The sequence below is a fragment of the Candoia aspera genome, chromosome 2 (genome assembly GCF_035149785.1).
Source record: "Candoia aspera isolate rCanAsp1 chromosome 2, rCanAsp1.hap2, whole genome shotgun sequence".
In the NCBI taxonomy this organism is placed as follows: domain Eukaryota; kingdom Metazoa; phylum Chordata; class Lepidosauria; order Squamata; family Boidae; genus Candoia; species Candoia aspera.
In genome coordinates this window covers 87,385,245-87,412,041 of record NC_086154.1, presented here as the reverse complement: position 1 = coordinate 87,412,041, position 26,797 = coordinate 87,385,245, and the positions used below count along the sequence as shown (strand labels likewise).

General features: G+C 41.1%; 1 protein-coding gene across 3 annotated transcripts in view; it reads right to left on the bottom strand.

The window, feature by feature from the left end:
• NEURL1B (neuralized E3 ubiquitin protein ligase 1B) overlaps positions 1–4,991 on the bottom strand; it is a 442,008-nt gene extending 437,017 nt beyond the window's left edge. For all 3 annotated transcript variants that reach the window (XR_010067158.1, XM_063292399.1, XM_063292401.1), the window contains exon 1: positions 4,755–4,991. Coding sequence is in view for 2 of the 3 variants with exons in the window: in XM_063292399.1 (XP_063148469.1) it covers positions 4,755–4,785 (31 nt within the window). In the remaining variant the exon portion in view is untranslated. The remainder of the gene's footprint in view (positions 1–4,754) is intronic.
• Between the last annotated feature and the right edge of the window lie 21,806 nt (positions 4,992–26,797).

Here is a 26,797-nt window from a genome sequence, read left to right as displayed (position 1 = left end):
GATTAGAACCAATTCTACATCCCTCCCCCCAGGAGCAACATGAAGTGTTAAGAGTGCAATTCTATGAACATCTTCCTCCAGGTAAATAGGACCCGCTTGGGGTCTAACATCTTAAAGGACACGGAAGTGGCATACAGAGGCTGTTTGATTACTTTGGCTTTCTCCATGATATCGGTGAGAATGATCTGTCTGGATTGTCTCCGCATGGAATTAGAACAAAAGTATCAACTTCAGTTTCAAAATTTTTCATGCCAACTTTATAAAAACAGAAATAAACTCAGGAAACACCTGTGAAGGATAGTTAAGCAGTGTTTCTCAACCTTGGCAACTTTAAGGTGTGTGGACTTCAACTCCCAGAACTCCCTAGCCAGCTTTGCTGGCTGGGGAATTCTGGGAGTTGAAGTCCACACACCTTAAAGTTGCCAAGGTTGAGAAACACTGGGTTAAGCGTTTTGCTTAGGTGCTAGGCTAATATTTGGTTGACTCTTCCTTGATTTTATACAATAGTTGCCTCTTCAGTCAGCTAGGGCAAAAGAAGCATTATTTGTTTAAGCAAGAAAGAGCATCTACCAAAGAGCTCTTTCCCTTTTTTCGTTATGTGATCCTGAAGACTCCTAAAGATTCTAGAACTGTGGTACAGTCATTCTAAACACCCTCGGCCTCTTCATATGGGAATGGGTTCAAGAATTTGAAGATGCACAGAAGAATTTCTAGTACTCCAGCAACTGTTATGGAAAAATGCAAATATACCACTTGAATGAAAAAGTACATTTCATAAGCAGCATCAGCATTACATATACGACAGACAGATGCATATCTAGAGAATGTGGGATGCATATGCCATATCTCATAAAAATGGTGCAAACATGTTGACGTGCAAAGTCAACACCAGTATTTTAAAGAATGTGTTAAGTTAATGCAAATTAAATACTCTTTTTTCATTTGAAATCTTTTACGAATTATATCCTTTTATCTCCCTGCAACTTCAAAAGGGCTGAAGATTTAGTTATCCAAAAACTAAGAATAAACTTCTTTCATAAATGTTATCTCCCCCCACCCCAATGAAATGGAGAAAATTGATTTTTTTTACCTACTAAGAATTGTTCAAATCTATTTAAACACACACACAAACACACCCATTTTTTTCAGCATTATTAATAAATTGTATCAGATTAGGTTAAAAGACAAAAGTTAAAATTCACAGATATTTGCAAGTATAAACATTATTTGTTCATATATACATTTATTTATTTATTTGTGAATTTATATGGCTGCCCAATTCAAATTCTGGGTGGTGTATAAAAAAACAATAAAACTACATAATGCAAAATAACATAGCACATTAAAGCATACTAACCAATAAAATGGTCAATATATCTGAACAGTTGTACAACTCACACACCGGGGACTCCTTTCAACTTGACCCCAAAGCATTATGCGTTATATATATGGCAGTCAAATTCAGAATGGAATCTAAACTCACTGTAACTCTTATCATTAATGGGTTTTTATAATTGCAACAACACTGTAGCATTGTTCAAGTCCATATGGTATATGATGCAAAATGTGGGTGCACGAGAAGATGCTTGCTAGGTAAGACCATAGGGTCCTTTGAGTCAAGGATGTTAAAACTATCAGTTATTAACTTTAATATTCATGCAGGTTGCTCTTCTCAAAAGCTGATTTTGTAAAGATAAGCATCTAAGCCTAACAAAACGAGAGAAGTAGCTCTGTTAATCCTTTAACCTTCATGTGTTGTGTTCAGGAGCAACTTTTTGTTTCCCACATTAAAGAATTAAAAACTGGTGTTTTTCACTCCTACCTGCCCACCACTCTTCTGAAGTCATGTGATATGATAGATATCACATTTCTCTGTGTAGCAATGACATATTCAGGCCCCACATTTATGGAGTTACATATTTGCCCATTCTATATTGCTAATGAACATACCAAAATGTTCACTGAACTGTTAGCGAAAGCTTATTCAACTGGCAGGCTTGATGTTAATATAAGCCTGTTTCTAAAATCAGTGTTGTCCAAGGTTTCTCTTATTTCTATATTTGTACAACAAAGTGGAAAATACATATTGATGGTCTAGTTAGCAAGAACAGGTCACTTTCTATGTATTCCTTCTTAACACTCCTGTCCTATGCTTTCTATTATGAGGATATCCTGTTATAATCATCCTGACATAGATCTCACTTTACCTGTCCTGTCTTCACAACCACCCTACAAGGTAGGACTGGATTAAGGACTAATAAACTGTCCAAATTGCACATATTACTGTAATGCATACTAGACTGTGACACAGCTGCATCTATAGGGCACAATTTCAGAAATTGATCTCAGTGTTTTATGTACCTCCAAATTAAGAGTTAATTTCAAAATCTAAAATACATTTCAATTATACAACTACTGTATGAGCAAATGACATCCAGTAACATCCTCTGGCAGAATGGAGGGTACAACTGCAATTTATTTGGATGTGTAATTCAAAGATAATTATCCTAAGGATAAGAAAGAAGTAACAAAAAAATGTCAAATAAAAATCAGACTAGAGAGAGGTACCTTTCCATAACTCCAGCACCCTAAAGCCAGAAAAGTTTGCCCTGTTATCAAGATATATTCAAGGTTGGGTCCCATCATGCAGCAGGAGACCTTCATAAATGTGTTGTGGGACAACCACAATTTGGCATTTGCCCGCAGTTTGAGTACATCATACAAATATCCTGAATGTAATATCCTGCTTAAGGAAAAGCAGAAGAGGAACAGTGATTGAGACCAGCAACTGGAAAGAGGGACAAACTCACAGGACCTCAAAGCAGTAATCCAATACTGTTAATTCTTCTTCAACAACTGTTCATGTTACCCATTGAGAAGAATGAAGGGAGGGATCTCAATTACCCATTTGCAAGCAAAAAACAGAAGTTGTTTTCCGTTAATGCAGAACAATATGGGCTGGGTGAGCATGTATTTTAAATCAAGGCATGGATTGCACCAGAATTATAAACATTATTTTTCTTTTACAATGGCCCATACAGGCTTTTCAAAAGAAATAAGATAACAGTTTTCACAATAACAGTCAGTGTCTCTCCAGTTCAACTGCAAATCTGTCTTTTTCTTAAGAAATACTCCTTTTGCCTTCTTTGGGGGCTCGCGGGGAATCAAAATGCTTCCCAGCTGCTGCTAAAGTTCATTGTTTTTATTTTAATGGGTGGGTGGGTGGGTGGGTGGGAGGAAGCGTACTGGATCCTGAAGATGCTTGTGTTTAAAAAAGCACGTTCACTCTATTTGACAGATACAAAGGTTTAAAAGGAAGAACAAAACAATCCTCTCCAAGGAAGCCTTCTGTCTGAAATTGGCCATTTCTGCTGCCAGTCTGCCTCTTGGCTGCTGAACAAAAGCCACCAGTTCCAGCATCTGTCCACTTGCACATGGTTAATCTGCCAACTGTGCGTACTACCCCAACCCTCTGTCTAGTCCAATTCAGGCACATTTATTTGCAACCACAATGATTTCTCAGGGAGCTTCCTTCCATGAAAGCATGCTAAGGATGGCAATTTTTTAAGTGGACATCATGAATAAGTATCATTTTATCCATCAAGCCATATTAAGTAAGATTGATATACGACATTCTCATAAAAACTAGTGTTGATTCTCCTTTGCAAGTCAAAATGAATTTAGAGATGAGGGCTTTTTTTTTTTAACCAGGAGAATATGAACCTCACTGACATTAGACTCAAATCACCTACCCATTTTCCACCATTATCTGTTTGAATGGAAGCAGCTCTTAAAATCAAAATCAAGATCCTTCCCATGCCCTGCAAACTGAGAAGCTTTTAGTAAGAAGCATCCAACCGACTCCTGGGCTATAACTCCTGCTTTCTGAGATTGCACTAGATACACCTGCAAGGGAGTAAATCTTAAGATGGGTTGCAAAGTCACTATGGAGTACCCCGTGCTTTTTTATTCATTATTAGGCACAAACAGGATATAGCCCATGCCCACCTCAGAGAATTATAAATCGCAGAGGTAACTAATGCTCCTCATCTAACTCAATTTCCTGCCCTTAAGTAACATTTAAATTCGGGAGTGGGATTTAATTAAAACAGAGGGTGTTTAAAAAAAAAAAAAGCTTCAAAGTTTGGGAGAAAAAAAGCAGAGAAATAGATACAAATGAATTACCTTCTCTACAGCTCCCTTATAGCCTAGCCTAAGCCTATGAAACCACACCATCCATGTTTGACAGCTTATCTCAATGGTAGCGGAGGATGTGGCCGACGCAGTCTTATTCTCCGGACACAAGACAGAAAGCAACACGTGCGATAAAGAAAAAAGGCGGGGCACAAAGACGCACACACTCAGAAGACCAGAAAGCACCGCTGCTATTCGCACCACCACCAAGAAAACTGCCACGATGCACAGACAACGGGACAAAGGCAATGCAAAAGCCCCTTGGGTAGAGGTAGAAGGACAGCTGCTCGCAGGGAGGTGGCAGCTCCGTTCACCAAGGAGAAGAGCGAGCGAGCGAGCGAGGCAGAGGCGGCGCGGGGGACCACAACCCCCCCACTTAACCCCAGAGGACACCCGAGAACAGCTCAGCCTTAGCAGCCGAAGGGAAGCATCCTTGTCTCAGGGGAAAGGACCTTTCCGGAGCGCCGCCCGTTTCCTGGACCCGGGTCCAGCGCGACCTCCGCAGGGACTGACAGAGGTGGCGGCAGGAGCAGCGTTCTTCGACGCCCCGCCCCGAGTACCTGCCAAGCTCTTGTGCGCCGTGTTGCCCATCGCTCCCTCATTCACTCAAGCCGCTCAGAGGGAGGCTGCCGAGTACGACGCTGTCGGGGCTGCGCCGCCCTCTGAATCAGGGCCATTGACGGCCCCAGGGACGGAGCGGTTGCCGGCTGGGCTGATCTTCGCTCGGTGTTTCCCTGCCCAGGACCTGGAGCAGCACTGAAAGAAGCCCCGGCAGCCAGCAGCTCCCCGTGGCCGGGGCCGCCTCCTCTGAAGGGTTGGCTGAGGGCTCGCAGCCCAACCCTTCTCCCCGCCCAGCCGGGGTGGAGCCCGCCGTGCACGCATTGTTTGAAAGTTGGCAGCCGCCTGCCTACTGCCTGGCATAACGTAAGGCGGGACTGCTGCGCTGAAGCGAAGAAAGCAGAGGCGATTGTGTCGTCACAATACGCGCGAGGGGAGGCAGGCTACGGGAACGGTCGACTTGGCGGAGGGGGGCAACCTCCGGTCCCTTAGAAAGCTGGCCTCCAAGGCTGAGCGGGGGTGGGGAGGGGAATGGGCACGCTGGGGATCGGATACATTCGGGTGAAAAACGAAGTATCACTCAGAGCTCCACGCTGTACTTGCGGGAGGGGGGCAATCCTGCGACCGAGGGAGAAGCATGTTCCACCCCGCCCTCAGTGAACATTTGGAGGTAGCTCGGTGGAGGAAAGCCTGTAGAATTGCTGCGTGGGGAAGAACGTTAAACCGAATGAAAGGCGAATCGCCGTTCGCTCAGTCCGCCCTCGCCTTGAGGCAGCTTCTCTGTGTTCTGGTTCAGTGAAAGCACGTTTGGACAGAAGCACGTCCAGTTCAGTTGGTTTCAGCGACTCGCTGTCATGCACACATGAACCCGCTCCTTAAACACCACAGATCTCTCTCTGGGTCTCTCTCTCTGACCCGCAGAGAGCAGCTGGTACCTACATCTTGTACTACTGATCCTTACTTGAACTGCATGGACGAGGCCAGGCCAAACAGCAGTGAGCAAATTACGTATCGCGAAAGGAATAGAACAGCTTGTGTGCAAAACGAAGCACTTCTATACCTTACCCTTCTGGCTAGGTAAAGGTAAAGGTTTCCCTTGACATTAAGTCCAGTCGTGTCCGACTTTAGGGGGCGGTGCTCATCTCAGTTTCAAAGCCGAAGAGCCGGCGTTTGTCCGTAGACACTTCCGTGGTCATGTGGCCGGCATGACTAAACAACGCCGTTACCTGCCCACTGAAGTGGTACCTATTAATCTACTCACATCTGCATGTTTTTGAACTGCTGGGTTGGCAGGAGCTGGGAGTAGCAACAGGAGCTCACCCCGTTAAGCGGATTTGAACCGCCGACCTTCTGATGGGGCAGCTCAGCGGTTTAGTCTGCAGCGCCACCGTGTCCCTAGTTACCCTTCTGGCTAGGGTGGTCAAAATCTCAGAACAGAGGATAAGAGGTGAAACACTCTGTATAATTTTATATACAGATTATACTGGTACAGAAATGCCAGAAACAAATGCGTAAATAGCCTTTTTTGTACTGTTTTACAAAGCAAATGTGCACATATTCCTATGTTGTGGCTGCATGTCTCAAAGATAATAGGGAGATTCTTAAAAATGCACCTTACCTTATGAGCTATCAGCAAATATTGAGTTCAGCCAAAGCTTCTAAGACTCTTAACTTAGTGCCAAATTCATCATATTCTTTTAAGTCTGTATTATATGGAATACATTATTTTAAAAATGTATTAGAATAACTTGAGTGTTGTGAATCTGTATGGGCAGTGTTCATCATTTCTTCCCCATAAAAATCTCTTGGATGCTAGTTAAATCTATCTTGAGAACCCTCTTTTGGGTTCCCATACTCAACATTTTATATTTCTTTTTCACCCATGATTATTTAAAAAATGGAGCCAATTCTAAAATAATCAGCATATCAATTATTCTAAAATAGCTTTTATTAAAAACAAATAGGATATAAGACAGCTAAAATTATGCAGGGGTAGAAAATATTGGGAGAACCACTTTGGTATAATGGTTAAGGCACCAGGCTAGAAATCAGGAGACGGTGAGTTCTAGTCCCACCTTAGACACAAAGGTAACTGGGTGACCCTGGGCCAGTCATGCTCTCTCAGCCCTAGGAAGAAGTCAATGGCAAATCACTTCTGAAAAAACCTTGCCAAGAGAACTGCAGGAACAGAGACTTATCCAGGGAGTCATCAAGAGTGACTCAGGCAACCCCTCAAAAAAAGTGGGGGCGGGAGTATATAAAGGGTGAATATTGTTACATAGCAATTTAACAAAAGCAAGTGCTTGTAACTGAATAGTAAAGAAAAGCAAATGTATCAGCTGTGATAAAGTTAAAATTATCACTGGAAAGATATGGTGTTATGTCAAATGGTTGTACTACAGCATTTAGTAAGTGTGTGTGGGGGGGTTGTTTGTTTTTTTATACTTTCAAGTCAATCTTGACTCCTGATGACTTGTCCATGCACTTTGCTTGGCCATATTTTTTGGAAATGGTTTGCCATTGCCTCCTTCCTCCTAGGGCTGAGAAGGAGTGACCAGTCCAAAGTTACCCAGCTGGTTTCATGCTTAAGGCAGGACTAGAACTCACGGTCTCCCAGTTTCTAGCCTGCTTCCTTTAACTAATACAACAAAGTGGTTCTCTTCATACAGTTAAGTTTAGTAAGATGAAGTATGTCACATGATATAGTGGTTATATTTCAGTTTTCTGTGCAGGGTGATCTTATGCATTTTAATTAGAAGTTAAACCCCACTTTTTATTAAATGTGCAACCCAGTCCTATGGATGTTAACTCAGAAAAATATCCCATTCCATTCAACTAGGCTTGTTCCATTTTTGTGTGAATAGAGTTCCAGCCTTACAGATTAATACTATGCTCTTTACTTGAAGAGAAGATTTGCTGTTCAATCGAGCTCAGGTCATAAGGATGAATTTAATAATAAATATATAAATGAGTTTCTGGGAATATACATGACAAAATGCAACACATAACAAAGCAGTTTTTATTTTGCCCTGGTCTTCTACAGCTGGCACTGACTTGGTGCCTTCCAGATGCATTGGCGCTGCAATTCCTAGATTGGAAAACTAGTGATTCTTGCTAGAATTACTGAGAAGTTGAGTAGCTTCAAATATTAAAGTAGTATGACTGAGTTCCTTATGTTGTGTCAACCTGTGGGCAGGTATTAATTAAATATTAGATAATATGCCAAATAAAAATTTTAAAAGACAGTCCCCATCATAGAGTTCTTTCATGGCATGATTTGATACCATGCAGTATGACACAGAATTACATTTATCATATACCATAGTATCTAACAATGTGATTTAATCTAACTAATCCAGGCCTTAGCTTGTAAAAACAATTACATCAGTGCATGGAAAAATTGCCAGATCAAAAGCATCTCATTAGCAACAACTGCCAGTACTGAACTGTGTAATATATATGACTATATTTTGGTTGGTATGGGGCTTTTTTGCCTGATACTAGTTGAAATCAACTCAGTTATTTTCCAAAAATTAGAAAGGTCAATGGTACAGTTTTATACATTAAGAGCATGATATATACATTAATGCTTTTTCCTAGGACAACTTCTGGCAGGGGGCGGGGGGGGGGGGAGAAATGTTAGTAGACTCTTCAAGTCCTGGTGTTCATGTAGTCTTCCTGACAACAATACAGAGGTGCTTTACCACTGTCTCTTCAAGATTGTTTTTTCAACTTTGCACTCTTGCCTGCAGCCCTGGGATTTTTAAAATTAAATTAAATTTATTTAATTTTTATCCCACCTTTATTATTTTTATAAATAACTCAAGGCGGCGAACATACCTAATAGTCCTTCCTCCTCCTATTTCCCCCACAACACCAACCCTGTGAGGTGAGTTGGGCTGAGAGAGAGTGAGTGGCCCAAGATCACCCAACCGGCTTTCACGTCTAAGGCAGGACTAGAACTCTCAGTCTCCTGGTTTCTAGCCCAGCACCTTATCCACTAGACCAAACTGGCTCTCATTTCCTGGTAGTTTCATAATACCAGCCAGTTGCAGCCTTGCCTAGTTTTTTTCAACATCTGCCACAGTTGGCTAGGTGCTGCCACCTGTGTTGTAGAATCTGAATTAATGCAATACTTCTCAAAAACCATGAACCTCATCCAAAGGCAACTTATACAGCAACCAAATAAATTTCCAGGAAAGAAAAGGGAAATGGAGAGTGGTGATAGGAAAATACTCTTCATTAAAGATCATAGATAGGGGTCATTTGCAGAAGAGAAAATCCCCTATAGCTATTACCCACTTTGAAAGAAGTGGAGAGATATACATTATGAGGTTTAATAAACAGCTTACGTACAGAAAACAGCTTGCAGTCATTTTCCGAAGGAACAAATGAACCAAACGATTTCTTTTTACACAAGCCCCATTTTTCAAAAACAAAGCCTGCAAGAAAGGGTTTCCACATTCATATTTCTGCTTTGTAATTTTCATCTAGATCCTTAAAAAATAGAAGAGTTAACCAGAAAGGTATTTATTCAATGCTTGCAATATATGAAGATTTTCAGGTCCTCTAATAGTATTGTTAGTCCTATACTGTAAACTCAACCCTTCAGAAAGAAGTTTATTTTTGGTGAAGGAAGAAAAGAAAATGCCCACATTTTGGGAACCAAAACTTGTATGAAGTCATGAAACAACACCTTTTGTCAACAAAGCTTGGATAAAGAAAGAAGCTTAATCCAAATAATAATGAAATATTATTGATGCAAAATATAGGATATAACTAGGCATGGAACCAATGCAATACAAGTATACTTTTATAAAGACATCCCTGAGTTAAGCTCATTCATTCCCATGATCTTTTGCATATTTAGAAATAAAACTGAGTTGCTGCTCTAACATTTCTTTTTGATAACCCATTTTCATATCAGTAAAAATGTATTAATTTGGCTGTATGGTTTATTGTTTGTACTTTTTAAGCATGTCTGTAGACCACACAAGAAGCCTAGAAACATTCTTCAGATTTAAAATAAAATTAAAAGAATCTAAACAAATTTTGAACAGTCAAATGGAACAGGGAACTTGACCACAAGCCATGGACATCACCAAAATATTAGATTTAAAAAAAATTGTAAATGGAACAGACACTACAGATTAACTAGGAAGCCATGAATATTTTCAGCATCCCTGTTCACAACAGAACTGCTTAAATATAACACCAACAGTATAATCATAAGCCACCCAAATTTAAAAAGTAATTAGCATGAAATGCCATTTAGATATGATGATTCAAGACAGCTACTTCTAAATGCTCCATTACCATGGAGAAGAGAGAGAGATGTCTCATTATGGTTTTAGCACATCAGGTGAACAAATTTCTGTAGTCTGAAATGGTTTGTATAAATAGTCTTGCAACAAATGTTACATTATAGAGTGTTCATGTTCAGGATTACAGCTAGTTCAGAAGCCATGCTGTTTTTCAGAGCAGTTCATTTAATTTCTCTTTTCCACCCTTCTTCCCATCCACAATTTTTGTTTCCTGCATTCAAAAATCAGCCAGGATTCCGTGGTTAATTGAGGATGTTGAATTCTTTTTTAAATTTGTATTTAATTAAACATTTTGAAGGACATATATAAACAAACAAAAAGAAACAAGGAAAGGAGATAAAAGTATAAAATACGAATTGAACAAAGAAGGAATTTACAAATGTCATGGTGGTTATTGTTTTCCAATATATCATTAGTTGTGAATAATTGAATATATTATATAGTATGTTATAATAATGGAAATTGCTTTTAAGCTCTAATAAAGTATAAATATCAGTAATCATGTCCAAAATAGTATAAATCACTCAGTGAAATTATAACCTACAGTAAATTCTATCCATATTTCTAGATATAGTGTAACGATTGCCTAAACCCAAATACTCAGTCTCACAAGCTCGGGCTTAAAGATAACTGATTTATTAAAGGAATAGTATGCAAATACAGAGAAAGCTGAGAATGAGCAAAAGCGCGCCAAATACAAACTTAAAAGCCTTGCTTGTAAGCAGATCCCGCCCCATCGCCCGTCAGGACGCTCCCCCTCCCAGGTGCTAGAAGCCGTTAGACGCGCCTGGGAAAGTAACCTTGAACAGGAGCGCAAACCCAAACATGCATTCCAAGCCCTCCAAACAACGGAGGGCGAAGGAATGGAAAAACCCCGGGTGAAGGAACACGGAACAGAAAAAGACATGTGAAACGTTACAATGTTAACCAGACATTGGAATGAGAACATGACATATTGCCCCCCCAGAAGAAACTAAGGAGCCGGCTTGTCAGGATAGGCAGAGTGGAATTGGGTGACGAGATGAGGGGAATGTACGTCTGGAGCGGCAACCCATTCAGGATGAGGGAAATGTTTCCAGCGGACGAGGTACTGTAAACGGGAGCGCAGGCGGCGGGAGTCGAGGATGGATGCCACCTCGAAGTGTTGCTGGTTGTCAATCATGAGGGGAGGTGGAGGAACGGGTTGTGGGTGCCAACGGTCCGACGACAGGCAGGGTTTGAGTAAACTACAATGGAAAACAGGGTGTAAACGTTTAAGGTTGTGGGGCAAATCAAGTTTAAACGTAACAGGGTTGAGCTGAGCAACAATAGGAAAAGGTCCGACAAATTTAGGGCCAAGTTTCTTAGACGGTTGTGTGGACTTGATAAATTTAGTTGATAAGTAGACTTTATCCCCGACCAGAAAGGATGGTTCCGGGGAACGCTTTGCATCGGCATGGCGTTTATAGGTAGCCTGGGCATGGTGAAGAGCCAGTAGAATATTAGACCATGAGTCTTTAAGAGAGTCTGCCCAGTCAGCAAGGGTGGCAGGTAGCGGTTGAGGATGAGGAAGTTCAGGAATAGGAACAAAGTCACGTCCAAAAACTGTTTTAAAGGGAACTTGGCCAGTGGTTTGATGAACGGAATTGTTGTAAGCGACCTCAGCAAATGGGAGTAAATCGACCCAGTTGTCTTGTTGGTAGTTAACAAAAGCTCTGAGATATTGTTCCAATGTAGAATTAACCGCCTCTGTAGATCCGTCCGTTTCCGGATGCCAGGCGGTAGAAAGCGACTGTTTTGTACCTAAAAGTTTTAAAAATGCCCGCCAAAATTGTGACGTAAATTGTGTACCTCTGTCACTCACCAAACGGGCGGGGATACCGTGGAGGCGGTACACGTGGATGAGGAAGAGGCGTGCCAGCTGTTGGGCGGTGGGGATAGACGCGCAGGGGATAAAGTGGGCTTGTTTGGAAAAAAAATCTTTGACGACCCAAATGACAGTTTTGCGTTGACTAGGGGGTAGATCAACGATAAAGTCCATGGAGATGTCCTGCCAAGGGACAGATGGAGTGGCAACAGGTTGAAGGAGACCTTGGGGTTTGCCTGGTTTGCGCTTTATCGCCGCACATACAGGGCATGCAGTGACATACTCCTTTAAGTCCTTGAGTAAAGTTGGCCACCAGAATTGCCGGCGAACAAGGTGCAAAGTTTTTACGTAGCCAAAGTGTCCAGCTAGCTTGTCATCGTGGCAGCGCTGGAGTATGGTTTTCCGCATTGCCTCGGGGACATAGAGACGATCGTTGCGCCAGGCAAAATTATCGGTGAAAGTTAAAAGGTGTCTATTGGTTTGCAACCAAGTATCTGTCTTAAGGTGGGAAAGCAACTGTTGTTGCAAATCGGAAGGAATTGACAAGTGCGGCGAGCGGCTGGAAGGCAAAGCGGCCGGAGGCTGATATGATTGCGCTCGGGTCTGGCTGCGAGTTACTGCTGCCAAACTTAATTGTTTGTCGGTCCAGACGGTACCTTGGACCGTTGGCCCTGGGCCAGCATCTTGGGGTCTGCGCGAGAGTGCATCAGCTAAAAAGTTTTTCTTGCCTGGTATAAATTTCAGGGTGAAGTCGAAGCGGCTGAAAAACTCAGCCCAGCGGAGCTGTTTGGGACTGAGTTTTCGACTGGTGCTTAGAGCTTCCAGGTTTTTATGGTCAGTCCAGACTTCAAAAGGGTTTGAAGTGCCTTCCAATAGGTGTCGCCATGTTTCCAAAGCCGTTTTTACAGCAAAAGCCTCTTTTTCCCAAACGTGCCATCTTCTCTCTGTTTCAGTGAATTTGCGAGAGAGGTAGGCACAGGGTTTTAAAGCGCCAGATTGGTCAGCTTGTAGCAGAATTGCTCCTATGGAAAAATCAGAAGCGTCGACTTGTAGAACGAAAGGTTTAGAGGGGTTTGGATGCTGTAAAATTGGTTCTGTGGTAAAGATTTGTTTGAGCGCTTCGAACGCTTGCTGACAGGCTGGAGTCCATTTAAGGAGCGCGCCTGGGTTCTTTGAACGTCGCGTATCCCCCTGTCCTTTAGTTTTTAACAGTTCAGTAAGGGGGAGGGCGATTTCTGCAAAATTTTGGGCGAATGCCCGATAGAAATTAGAGAATCCAAGGAAACTTTGTAATTGTCTCCTGGTACGGGGAGGCTCCCATGCCACAATAGCTTCTACTTTTGCAGGGTCCATTTCAATGCCCTGAGCTGAAATGCGGTACCCTAGGTAATCAATTTGCGACTGATGAAATGCACATTTTGACAATTTTGCGTACAACTCTGCCTTTTTCAACTTAGCCAGTACCTGACGCACCAAGTGGATATGTTCTGACATGGTTTCAGTATAAATCAATACATCATCCAAATATACCAGTACCCCCTTAAATAGGTGGTCATGCAAGACCTCATTGATTAGTTGCATAAAAACCCCAGGTGCCCCAGATAAACCGAATGGTAAGACTTTATATTGGAAAGCCCCAAGAGGACAGTTAAACGCTGTTTTCCACTCATCCCCTTTCCTTATGCGAATGCGAAAATAAGCTTCTCTCAAATCCAGTTTTGAGAAAATTTTGCCCCTGGCCAGATGTGATAACATATCTTTGATCAGGGGCAAAGGATATTTATTTAATATTGAGACCGCATTGAGCCCGCGGAAATCGGTACAAAGCCTTAATGACCCATCCTTTTTTGGCCGGAATAGGACAGGAGCTCCTACCGGGGAATTTGCCGGCTCAATGAAACCCCTAGCCAGGTTTTTGTCGATGAACTCCCTTAGCGTGGTAAGCTCTTTGGGAGACATGGGGTATATTTTTGGGTGAGGCAATTTTACATTTGGTAAAAATTCAATGGCACAGTCCGTTTTTCGGTGGGGTGGTAAGCGATCCACTTCCTTTTCCCCAAATACTTCAGCAAAATCCTGATACTGATTGGGTAGTCCCTCAAGAGGTTGAAGCGTTTGCACAGTGGTATACGCTACCCCTCCACCCTCCATGTCCTCCAGTAGGTCCTTTTCGGGTACTTTGTAAAATCCATCTGCAAACGTCACAGTTCTATGCAGCCAGTTGATGAAAGGGTTTTGTTGCACAAACCAAGGCATCCCCAAGATTACCAGAGGACCCCCCACTGGAGCTACCACAAATGGCAGCTTTTCCTGATGGGAGCCCATCTGCAAGGCGACCAGTCCCGTGGAAAGATTGACTGCTTTCCCTCCCGCCATAGTTCCATCCAATTGGGTGAAAATCATGGGTCTTGGCAAAGGGAACGTGGACAGTTCCAGAGCCGCTACTACATCAGGGTGCATTAGGGAACGGGAGCAACCCGAGTCTAGCATGGCCCACACTTCCACCGTTTTGGTTTTTGAGCTCAGTTTAACTTTAACAGTCAGTGTGGGGAAGTTTCCACTCACCGAATCATGGTTACGCCCGGTTTCTTCCACCTGCCCTAGGGCGCCCTTCAGGGCAGGTGGTAGGCTTTTCCCGCCGGCTGTTCGAACTGCAACTCTTCCTCCTCTTCTCCGAAGGGAAGGTCTGGGGGGTCCAGTTCCGCGAGGGCTGCCTTCAGTTTTCGCGGTGGAGCAGGAGCAGGCGTCTTTACCGTGGGTTTCGTCTGTCGTTCCTCTGGACGGCGTCTCGGGCACGACGTGGCTCGATGCCCTTCTTTCCCACATCGGAGGCACTGACCCTTGGAGAACCGTTGCTCCCTCTCTTCTTCCCAGGTTTTCGGTTTGGGGCGGCTGGCAAGTCCAGATGTGCGCGCCCCTCTAGCGAGACGTGTTTGTCTAAGCTCTTTGGTATGGGCATAGGTTCGTAGGGCATTTTCTGCGCTTCCTGCCAACTGAATCCACCCATATAGCGTTTTAGGGTCATCTCTGCCCAGAGCCCATCGAAGGATTTCGGGTTCAAGCCCCTGCTTGAACAATTCGATGATTGTTGGCTCAGACCAGTCTTCCACCTTTCCTGCCAAAGCTTTAAACTCCAACGCATATTTGGCAACTGAGAGGGACCCTTGGTAGAGTTTCCGCAGGTCATTTTTGGCCGTTTCTTGAGCTAGGGGGTCTTCGAAATGCTCTTTAAGTGCCCACAAAAAGTCATCGAAGTCCTCTAACTCAGTTGCCTCAGCTTGGCATAGTTGCACATACCAATCCGCTGCCTTTCCTCTCAGCTTATTGGCAATGAAATTAACCTTGCCATGTTCAGACCGAAAGTTTCGACCCCAATCTTCTATATAGTGCTTGGCATTAGTAATAAAGAAGGAGAGCGTTGTGGGGTCCCCATCGAACTTCACTCCAAATGGTGGGAAGGTTCTTGCCGGCTCAGCTGGCTGTGGCGGTGCCGCGAATGTCAGCGTGCGCCGAGCCCCCATGGGTGGTCGATCCCTAGGAGGTCTTGCCTCTCGCTCCCCCCCTTGACGGTCTGATCGAATCTTGCTTCTCCCCCGGGTCGACATGGTACTATGCCTGGGGTACTGTGACGGCTCTTCTTCCCAATCCTCCGGGGTGGGCTCTGCCTCTCTGGGTAGATCCTCTTTGGGTAGATCCTTGAGGATCGTCACTATTAAATCCATTTTATCTTCTAATGCCCTCATACGGGCCGGAGTGACCGGCTCCTCCGAGGGTTGGTTGGTTACCACCACCCTCGGTGACAAGGGGACTTCATGCTCCCAGGTCAATTGTGGAGACCCCCTCCCCTGTGCTCTTTCCATGACAGTTCTATGTTCACTCCTGAGACTCTCCTGCATGGATATCAGCAGCTCGTCCAATTGGATATCTCGCAACTCCCGACGTGCTGCTCTTTGCGCTCTCGAAGTTAGCACTGGCCGGCTTTTGGCCGCCTCCCGCTCTTCTTCGCTTCCCTCACTTGCGCGAAGTTGAGGTTCTGTCATCGCTAGCGTTCCCTCTTATCCAATGATTGGATGGGGCTAGCGGACAATGGATAAAATGATTCTCAGCTTTATGTAACGATTGCCTAAACCCAAATACTCAGTCTCACAAGCTCGGGCTTAAAGATAACTGATTTATTAAAGGAATAGTATGCAAATACAGAGAAAGCTGAGAATGAGCAAAAGCGCGCCAAATACAAACTTAAAAGCCTTGCTTGTAAGCAGATCCCGCCCCATCGCCCGTCAGGACGCTCCCCCTCCCAGGTGCTAGAAGCCGTTAGACGCGCCTGGGAAAGTAACCTTGAACAGGAGCGCAAACCCAAACATGCATTCCAAGCCCTCCAAACAACGGAGGGCGAAGGAATGGAAAAACCCCGGGTGAAGGAACACGGAACAGAAAAAGACATGTGAAACGTTACAATGTTAACCAGACATTGGAATGAGAACATGACATATAGACTCTAAGCATAGAGAAACCCAAATTTTGGATGTGGCACAAATCCATGTATTAAAATGTAGTTTAGGAATGGTTTCCAATTTGAGTTAGATTCTGTGTCAGATTTAAGACACAGAGCTGTTCTAACACTGAAGCATATCCTACAACTTGGTTAGCCAGTCTTCAATTGATGGGAATCAAACAACACAAGCATATAGTATTTCTGCAGCAGTTAAAATGTACAAAGCTAATTCAGTATACTTTGAGGGAATACATGTTCTAGTAGAGTTTAATAAAAATAATGCAGGTTGAAATGGGAATTCAACTTTCAAGATTTGTTTCATTTTGGTATAAGTCATTTCCCAGAATTGTTGAGCTTTACAGCATTGCCACCAAGTATGAAAGAATGATCTGACCTGCTCATTATATTTCCAGCAACTTTTAGAAAATGAATTATCCATTTTAGTGATCAGAACTATACTAGTAAGTATAGCTTACAACACTAAAACATACCAATTTTCTTTCAGTATAATATTCAGGGTAAATTTAATATTCTTCTATTGAAATTCCCATTGTGCACTTCTAAATTCTGCATCTATTTGATCATACAGTACAATCTTTGAGTTGTTTGGTTCCTGAGTCATACTTCACCAGCAATTTATAAATAAGGCCCAGCAGATGTTCCAAATTATGTGTTATAAGATTTTCAAATTCAGCCAAGCCTGTAAGTGTTCCCCCTTATTTCTGCAACTCTTTTAATACTATGCTATATATCTGAACATACTGAAACCAGTCAGGTGAAAAGACAATTCATTGTGAAGTAAGAGCCTCAAAAGATATTCTTTCCATCTTATTAATAATCAAATCTTGCAATCTAAATGCATTTTTTTCCACTGAGCAAATTTATGTTTTTCTCTTCATAAAAACAAACATTCAATAATGAAACAAGAGGGGGGAAATCTGGGCGTATGCTTTTCCTGTATTTAACCCAGACATTCAATACATTAGTTTTTATTGCATGATCTCCTATAAATTGTTTGTTTCTGTTTGTGTCAGTCCAAAGATATTTATGCAGACCATCTGGAAGTCCTGCCCTGTCCATAGAGGTAGCCGGACTTTAAGGAGATGCAATCCATTCTGTAATCCATGTCAAGCAACTTGCATGATAGTACAATTTAAAATTTGGAAATGCTAGTCCACCTTGCCCTTTCAAATTCGAATGTGTTGAATTCTAATTGGGCTGGGTTTCTTTAGAGCTCCCCCGCACTGAATGGTAGTTTAAGGAATCTACTCATTAAAGTTACAGATCCTTTTTCAGGTTTGCTCTGAATTCTGAACAAAATTGATGGTCTTCAATTATTATTAACAAACTGGTGCCATGTTTGTGTGAGATCCAGAGCACTTACTGGAAGCATAAGAATCCTGGAATGATTAAGGATTTAGAAGATGCAGTTTGTTAAAGAGTTCAAGGAGCAGAATACCAGTCTATCAAAACAGAACCACACAGGCTGGACTGTGCATCTATATTTTCAAAACAAGAAGCTACAAAACACAAAAAGAGATTAGAGTGCAAAACACAGCAAAATTTACCCAGTGGTTCCCATGCATTTTTATGGTGAATGCTCACATAATAAAACTGATACCAACCTGGTCATTCTTTTCACATTTCAACTGTAAATCTGCTCTGCTCATATACTGTATAAGATTTGGCCTTTAATTAGCAATGCCAGGAGGTTAAAAAGAAACAAAAACCAGTGGGCCTTCACTGAGTTCTAGAGCTGTTTAGTGTTATACAAGTTATATAGGTAGACGTTGCTGGAATTCAGTCCCAAAGTCAAGAGAAAGAGAGTGGATTTTATTTTTTAAATCTTTAGTTTCATTACACTGGAAGTTTCTAACATTTATTTGTGGAAATATAAAGCACACAGGCAATATTCTACCAAGAGCTCAACACTAAGCAACAATGCAATTAAATAGCATTTAGGCTAATTAAGCAGATGCAATCCATTCTGTAATCCATGTTAAGCAACTTGCATGGTAGTACAATTAAAATTTGGAAATGCTAGTCCACCTTGCCTTTTTGAGTCCAAACAAGTCCACTCTTCCCAAACTTTAGCCCTTTTTGCCATAAGACATTTGGCTAAAGGCTTGAAATAGCCACTTTAAAAGACAGCAGAAGCCATATTGCAAGGCATTTGTTTTCAGAAACTATAGTACCTCAAAACATGCATTGGTTGGTCATGCTGGAGATGATCAGAGGGTGTCCATCACAAGAGAACCACATGGAAGAGAATGAGGTAAGGATTTCATGTGAAATCCCTTATATTGAAACACTTACGTAGCTCCAGCTCTGCCATCAAAGTAAGTTTGCTTATGAATATCCTATCATGAAAAAAATGTGCCTTCAAGACGCCATTGCCTTTTTGCAGCCAATTGACACACTCTTTGCAAGAAACTGAAAGCATGCTAAAAGGAATGACTTGCATTGATTTGTGAAGAACTGGAGAAAAAAGAGAATGGATGTGAAATATCTATAAAGTTCTTCTAAGTTCTGGTTATTAGGGAGGAAAAGTGTGTGTGTGTGTGTGTGTACATGTACGTACAGACATACTTCCCACCTTGAAAACAATCTGGGTTATGTTTGCAGCAGATGTACTAAGTCTGTAACAGTCCTTGACAAAAAAGTCAATGGTTTGTAGCAATAAGTAGCCACAATTCAGCTGATGAAAAAGGAAAAGGATGTATCAGTTCAAAGAAAGGAAGCTCTACAACAGAAACAGATAGTGGAGAAAAGGAAGAAAGACAAATAGAACAGTGTACTGGATCAGAATATCAACCAACAACTCAGTGGAGAGTAACAACTCAAAGCATTAGGTGAGAATACCTGGAAGAGAGTAACAACCAAAAGCAAGAGATGTAGAAGATATTCTGTGGTCCCAGAACCCCAAAAAGAGTTTTCAGACCCTCACAGAAGCCGCCTGTTTGTTTGTTTGCTTTGCAGGGGGTGACTGAATATATTGTTTAATCACAATAACAATTATATACTGTTTTTAATTTTATTGTAAACTGCCCAGAGTCTTAGGATTCTAGATCATATCATAAACATAAGCATCTTGAAAGCAGTATAATAATTACCAGAAATAAGCATGGATTTTTCAAGGACAAATCTTGCCAAGTTAGTCTCACCTCATTTTTAATCAGGTAACTTCCATAATAGATTTTGGGAATGCTGTAAACATAATACACTCTGACTCCCCAAAGCTTTAACAAAGTGCTCCATTATAGACTGATTAGCAATCTTGTTAAGTGTGGGTTGGATAGCATGACAAGTAGATGCACGGCAGACTAAAAAACCACACTGAAGGAGTAGCCATCTATGGAGAGAGGTATACAATGGGGGTCTAGACAAATGTTAAAATGCAGAGATATCACTCTGCCAATAAATGTACTTACTGTCAAAGCTTTGGTTTTTTAAGTTGTAATACATGGCTGTGAAAGGCTAAACCAAAAAACAACTGATGTTTTTGAATTGTGATGCTAGGCAACATTGCTGAGAATACCTTATACCACAAGAAGAACAAATTGTTGAATACTAGATAAAGTAAATCCAGACTACTCACTGGAAGCACTAATAAGTAAGCTTAAGCTTAAATACTGTAGACATATAATACAAAGACTTAAGGTACTACACAAGACCCTTATACCTGGAAAAATTGAAGGCAATCAAAAAACAGGCTTACAGAAAACATGGTGACTAGATACTATCATTGATGATACAGGCATGAGCTCACCAGAATTAAAAGAAGCAATTCCTGCAGACAATCCTGGTGAAATGATATCCATGAGGTCATGAAGAGTCAGAAGTGACTAATGACAAAAAATAAAGTGGGGTGCCACAATTATTAGTCCTGGGTTCTTTAGACTTCAATATTTTCATTAATGGTTTGGATGAAAAGATAGAGGGAATGCTTATCAGATCTACAGATGATGAAAAATTGGATGAGATCAAGTCCTGGAAAGCAGAAGTAAAATTCAAAATGATCTTGATAAATTGGAGAAATATGCTAGAAGTAACAGAACGTTAACAAAGACAAATGCAAAGTTTTTCACTTAGGAAACAAAATCAAATGCAATGATATAGGATTAATAATGTCTGGCTTGGTAATAGCACTTGCAAAAAAGATATTGGAATAGTAGTTGACTGCAAATTGAATATAAGCCATTTGTGTCATGAGACTGCAAAAAAGGCAAATGAACTTTTAGGCTGCACCAAATCACAGAAAGTAATCATTCCACTCCATTCTGCTTTGATTAGACTCCCACATTAAATACTGTGTCCAGTTCTGAGCACGACACTTGAAAGATTCTGAGAAATTGGAACAGATATAGAAAAGTGCAATTGCGATAATCAGGTGACTATAAACTAAGTCTGGGTGTGTTTAGTCTTAGGAAAGACAATTGAAAAGAAATTTAACAACACTCTTCATATATCTGAAAGGATGTTATGTAAAAAGTCAAGATCTGTCCTCTTTTGTTCATGGAATAATGAATGTATTATAAAGGAGGCAGATTCCAACTGAATGTTACGGGGAAATATTTATAACAGCAAAAGCAGTTCAGGAATGGAACCATATGCCCAGAAAGGTGGTGGGTTCCCCTTAATTGGATGGGTTTAAGGGAAGCTAGACAAACTCTATCTGGGATACTTTAAGTTGGATTCCTGCATGGAGCAGCCAAAACAGCCTTCTAACTCTATGATTCTATAGGACTGGCATACACATTGCTGCCAATCAACATTATTGCATTTTATAATGAGAAGTTGTGCATATCTACAGACCAGCCTTTCTCAACCTTTTGACCCTGGAGGAACCCTTGAAATATTTTTCAGGCCTCGAGAAACCCCTGCACATTCAGGCTCAAATATAGGCCACAAATTACAAAGTTATATTCATTTCATGTGTAGGCCTGTATATATGCACTAACAGTGTTCTTAAACTAAAGAATGAAAGTTACATCTTTAATGTGAAGTTGCCCGAATTTGAAATAATTTTTAAAATAAATTGTGATCTCCCAGGGAACCCCTAGTGACGTCTTGCAGAACCCTAGGGTTCCATCGAACCTTGGTTGAGAAACCGTGCTACAGACTAATCACTTTCACTAGAAATCATGATGAAACACTGATAGAAACCTGATAGAAACACTAGACAGTTTTCTAACTGCTTCTTGGAAAAACAACAGAAGTTGGCCTTTTCCAACTCTTTCAACATTCTTTTCTCTTTTAATGCCTTGGATCTGTTATCATCCTTGCCTCTTTTGTTTCGTTACTTTTTAAATTGTGCTTAATTTCACTATTTTTATTTTATGTCAACCAGTCTCATGTTTAATGTGTGTCATAAAACTGATCTTTCACATGGTTTCTGGAATTGTCCATTAGTATTAAAGTCTTCAGAATATGGGGAAAAGGAGATAAATTATGTCCACCAATCATTTAACTAAATGGCTCTTCTCTTTTTTCATGATACTATGATTGATTTATTGATTGATTAATGGATGGATGGGATTTATTATTAGCATGATAAAATTGTTTTCTGCCCATATATACTTTATATATGGCTGAATTTATGCATCAAGATGAGCTATGGTTTACTTTAGCTAGAATAAGCCAGAAATAAGTCAATCTTGCAGATGAGCAAAATAATCTGTCCAGCCAATTCTTCGTATGTTTTCCCTCCTTTAGCTATTCTTGTATTGAATGTTTGTGGATTAATTTCAAACTTGGGTAGGATATAAAAACTAGGAGTCAGGAAACCACAAACAAACCATTAGTCCACATTCACGTATCACCCAACCTTCAGGAACTAATTCAAGCCATTTGGTGTAGTAGTTAAAATGCTAGACTAGAAACTGGGAGATTGCAAGTGCTCATCCTCCTTTAGGCATGGAAGCCAGCTGGGCTGGTCACTCCCTCTCAGCCCAACTCACCTCACGTGGCTGGGGGGTGGCATGGGGAAAATGGAGGAGGAATGATTGAGCATGCCATCATGATTTATACAAAATAAAGGTGAGATATCATCATCATCATCATCTACTCTAAATTAGAAAAAGGAAAGATCCCCTTAAGACATTTGTAGTTCCTTAGACAGAAACAGCACAAGGTGCTTAATGTACATAAAAATGTGAGACTAGATGAAGCAGTAGCGGAGGCTGATTTGCCATGATAAAGACGAAGGTGTTTTGTCACAGCTGATGTTGATTTATCAGTGTAACACCATGGGCACAATGCATGGGACTCTTTTTCCCATGTCCTATAATGGTTCATATAAATGCACCTTTACTTTTACTGTTTTAAAGTGTTTGTCGAAGAGGAAATAAAAATTTAAGTGCTCATACTCCAACTAGGTTCATCATTCTAAACAACCAACCAACATGATCACATAAAGAAGGGATTGTGAAAACACACATTTTCATCTCATCTTTGAATAACCTTCCTTAACAAGAAGAATTCCAGATGAGTGCTGTTCTTTTTACACGCTGGGCAGCAATGGTTCCAAGAGATGGAAACACAGGAACTTCAAAGAGACCAGTTTCCAAGTTTTCTTTACTAAGATTGCTAGTGCAGTTTTCCAGGACTTTTTATAACTGTGAATCCCAGACCCCTTACATCTTTTCCTGCATACTGGGGACTGTGAGATTTAGTTAAATAAATATGGATTGTATTCAGAGGGGAAGTGTCTTAAAGAACAGTCACACATGCCATGGATTCAAACCATACTCTTGATACAATGTGTTGTTTTAATTGTCATCCATCAATATGTCATAATAATGCCAGAAATAAAAGAACTACATAGACTAACAGTCATGCATCTGACTTTCTGTGAATTAGGTTTAATTTGCTTTATTTCTAGAATTTGTCAGTCGCTCAACAGCAATAGTTGCCAAGGCGACCTAACAGCTATGCTAGTAAATGGAGGGCAAACTAATAAGATTATTGCAGTGATCTAGGTGAGCCTGGGGCCAGAAGCAGGGACAAGCATAACATACTCATCTACTGAAACGTAATACTTCTGACAGGAGCCTGCTCATCTATCCTCATCTATCCTGATTTTTAACATCCAGAGCAGAAAGAGAAAAACTGGGTGGCCCTCATCCTTGTTCCGCCTCTGAAGTGGCGTTGTCCAAATGGACAACTCTGTATCTACCCTTGGAGACTCCTGGACTGTCACCTGTATCAGGTCTGGAGAAAATATCCTCCCTCCCAATTCCTTAAGGGTCTGCTTAGGTCACATGATGCTGATGTTCCACGAAGACAGCTCTTCTCACCGAGGCTCAGATGGTGTGCTGCAAGCTACTCCTAAAGCTTCTCTTCCTCTGCTGGGCCGTGACAATGTTGGAAGAGCTGGGGCAGCTGGGACTTTTCCAGCACTCTTGATGAATTGGTCGCACCCAGTTTAATCTGCTACTGCTCTTCGATCGGGAATGGGAGAAATACCCCACCCACTAGTTAGGCTAGGAAATATTCCAGCATGGTAGAGTTTTCTTTACTGGATGGTGTGATTCTGGCCACTTCTTCAACTTTGCATGATTAAGTAAATTTAATTTAATGTTATTTACTCCTCAACTTCTTATCTGTGTCATTTTACTGTTTATATATTTAAAACACATTCTCTCTGCATTGAACTTTAAAAAAACTAATATAAAAATCTAAAACAAAATAGTACAATCAAAACAATAACATATTAAAATGACAAGAAAGCTGTTTGCCCCAGCTAACTGGAATCTCCCCTCCTTCTAAGCAGGAACCCTTTCTATGTTGCTTTCTTGCTCTCAAAGAACATATTAGCGAATATTCAAGGAACGGTTGTTTACATTTACTTTTTTTTACATTTACTTGAAAAGAAATAGAAGAAGGTTGTATCTAAGCTAAGTGCCTGGTACTATGCATGTCATTCATCTAGCAGGAAAAATAACATTCTGAAATGATAATACTGCATGCAATATAATAGCAAATGCTTTTCTATACTTTTAAGATGTTCTAATGTATAATTTGTGGGAAATTGAACATTATATTCAGATATATTGAGGAGACCACCTATGGGCAGGGTAAGGCAAGTACAAGCAAAGCAGAAAATTGGCTTGCCCAGAATAAAAAGAGAGAATAGAATAGAATAAAAAGAGAAGAAAGGTACAGGCTATCAAAAATTAACATTAGAGGAGGGAACTGTGAGTGCACAAAAAGTCTTGGGGTGGGGGAGGTCCACTCATCCAATAAGTAATTGTTGTTTTCATACAGACATTATGCCTGTCCATCTATGAAACTGAAAGGCTCAGAAACATTAAGATGAGCTAAGGGGTCAGGGATCATTGGTGTTCCTTCATCTTGTGATCTGGCTGTCTGGAAGGCAATAGTAGGATAATATTAGTAAGAATTACCATAACTCTGTTAGAGTAAACCCATTTCCCATAACGAAGAGATATTTGTATAGAAGGGATAGGCGGACGTTGCGTCCTCAGTTCCTGTACAGAGCTAGCAGGCCTAACTGCTCAAAGCAGTTGTTTTCTTTCTCCTGCTCTTCACACAAGCACAGGATGCCCAAGGTCTCAAGTGGTCACACAAAGGGGAAAAATGAGGAGGGAGGGGAAGGAAGTTAGGAGCTTCCAGAAAAGCTGAAGGAAAACCCACACCCTTCAAAGAGCATCTCCAAGTGCCCTTGGCTGTAGGGTAAAAGGTGTTTCCTGTCCTGGAGTCTGTACAAAGCCCCTGGGAAGCTTAAATCATGGCAGTGTTTGTTTATTCCCGTGTCAAGTGGGTATGCAGCTATCTTCAGAGAAGACAGGGAGTGGTGTAGGAGTTGCCACCCTCAAACCACATTCTATGTCAGTGTTTCTCAACCTTGGCAATTTTAAGATGGGTAGACTTCAACTCCCAGAATTCTCCAGCCAGCAAGGCTGGCTGGGGAATTCTGGGGGTTGAAGTCTACCCATCTTAAAGTTGCCAAGGTTGAGAAACACTGTTCTACATAATAATAGTGAAACCTGGTTAACTGCATCAAGGGATTCAAGAATTGTAATTCAAGTCTGACCTTCCTTCTTAACAGGAAGGAATTTTCCCTTCCAAAATATAGCTGCACATGGCATGTAAACTTACCAGGCAGTATATCTGTAATGAAATATGGCTTGCCACTTACATATTTCTTAATTGTGGTACTATTGCGTATGGAGAACTAGCTTCCTAGTTCTGACAAGGCCAGCCAGGTGCTGGCATGATTTTTCCCAATATAATTCATACTTCTCTCCCATTGAAAATTACGATTCAGCAGCTATTTTTGGAGGGATGCTTATTTTCCAAACTAAGTCTCCCATGTTGTAGCCATTTACAGGAGATAGGGTGCTCTAACAAGAACTGTCCAAATTTAAATCATTCTAATATTTCTCATGATTCTTCTTAAGACTGTTACAGTTGCAAGCTGCATTTTCCATCCTGAAGTGAAATCTATGGTTCTCTCCTAATCCCTCTGAATATTGAACCGCAAGAAAAGTTCTGCAAAACTCAGTTGCTCACTATTTTTAGCAGGTGCTAAGAAAAGGTATTCCACTGCTTTGGTTCTGTTTTTTGTTTCAAACGTAGCAAAGAATGACCTGCTCCAATTAAGATGCTTTGCACAAGGCTTCACCCTGCTCATCAGATGCATACCTACAGGAGGAACAAGGAAAGAGCTTTCAGTCAAACATTGTATGAAAAAAGCAGTTCTCCAGGTGTCAGCCAACAGACAGCATCATAAACTAAGAATAAGGCATCACTTCCTGCTGGGCTATGTATTTTGCAACTCACAATTAAGCTGTATGATGTGGAACTAGATAACATAAACGGTAGGTACATAGAAAAAGGTGCAAATATTTTAGAAATGGGTAGGAATTATTCTGTTATAGCAAGGAAAATCTGAAAAGAATAAAGAAAAAGTACTTCGTTTTCTATAGCCATGCAAACCACAAAGGATAGGAGATTCAAGAACATGATTTAAACATAGTAAAAAAAGCCAGATTTAATTAGCTTCCTAGCAAAGAAAGAAAACAATGGATCTTTAATAGGCTGTAAAGTATAGTTTACATCATAAGACTAAACATATTGTTTGACTTATTAATTTAGGGAGTCTTTTTCAATATTATCATTTTTTTCTTTTTTTTCTTTCAAATCAGTCTTAGCTCTTGGTGACCCTGAAGTTTTTATGGTAACATTTTCAGAAGTTGGCTTCCATGACTAAGGCCGTATTGGAGCTGTTCCAATCCGGCCGTAGTCATGGAAGCCAACTTCTGAAAATGTCATCCCACTCCTAGGTTAGTGCTTTAACCATGAGATCAAATGGGCTCTCACACAAAAAATGTTATCAATGTGTTATGATATTTT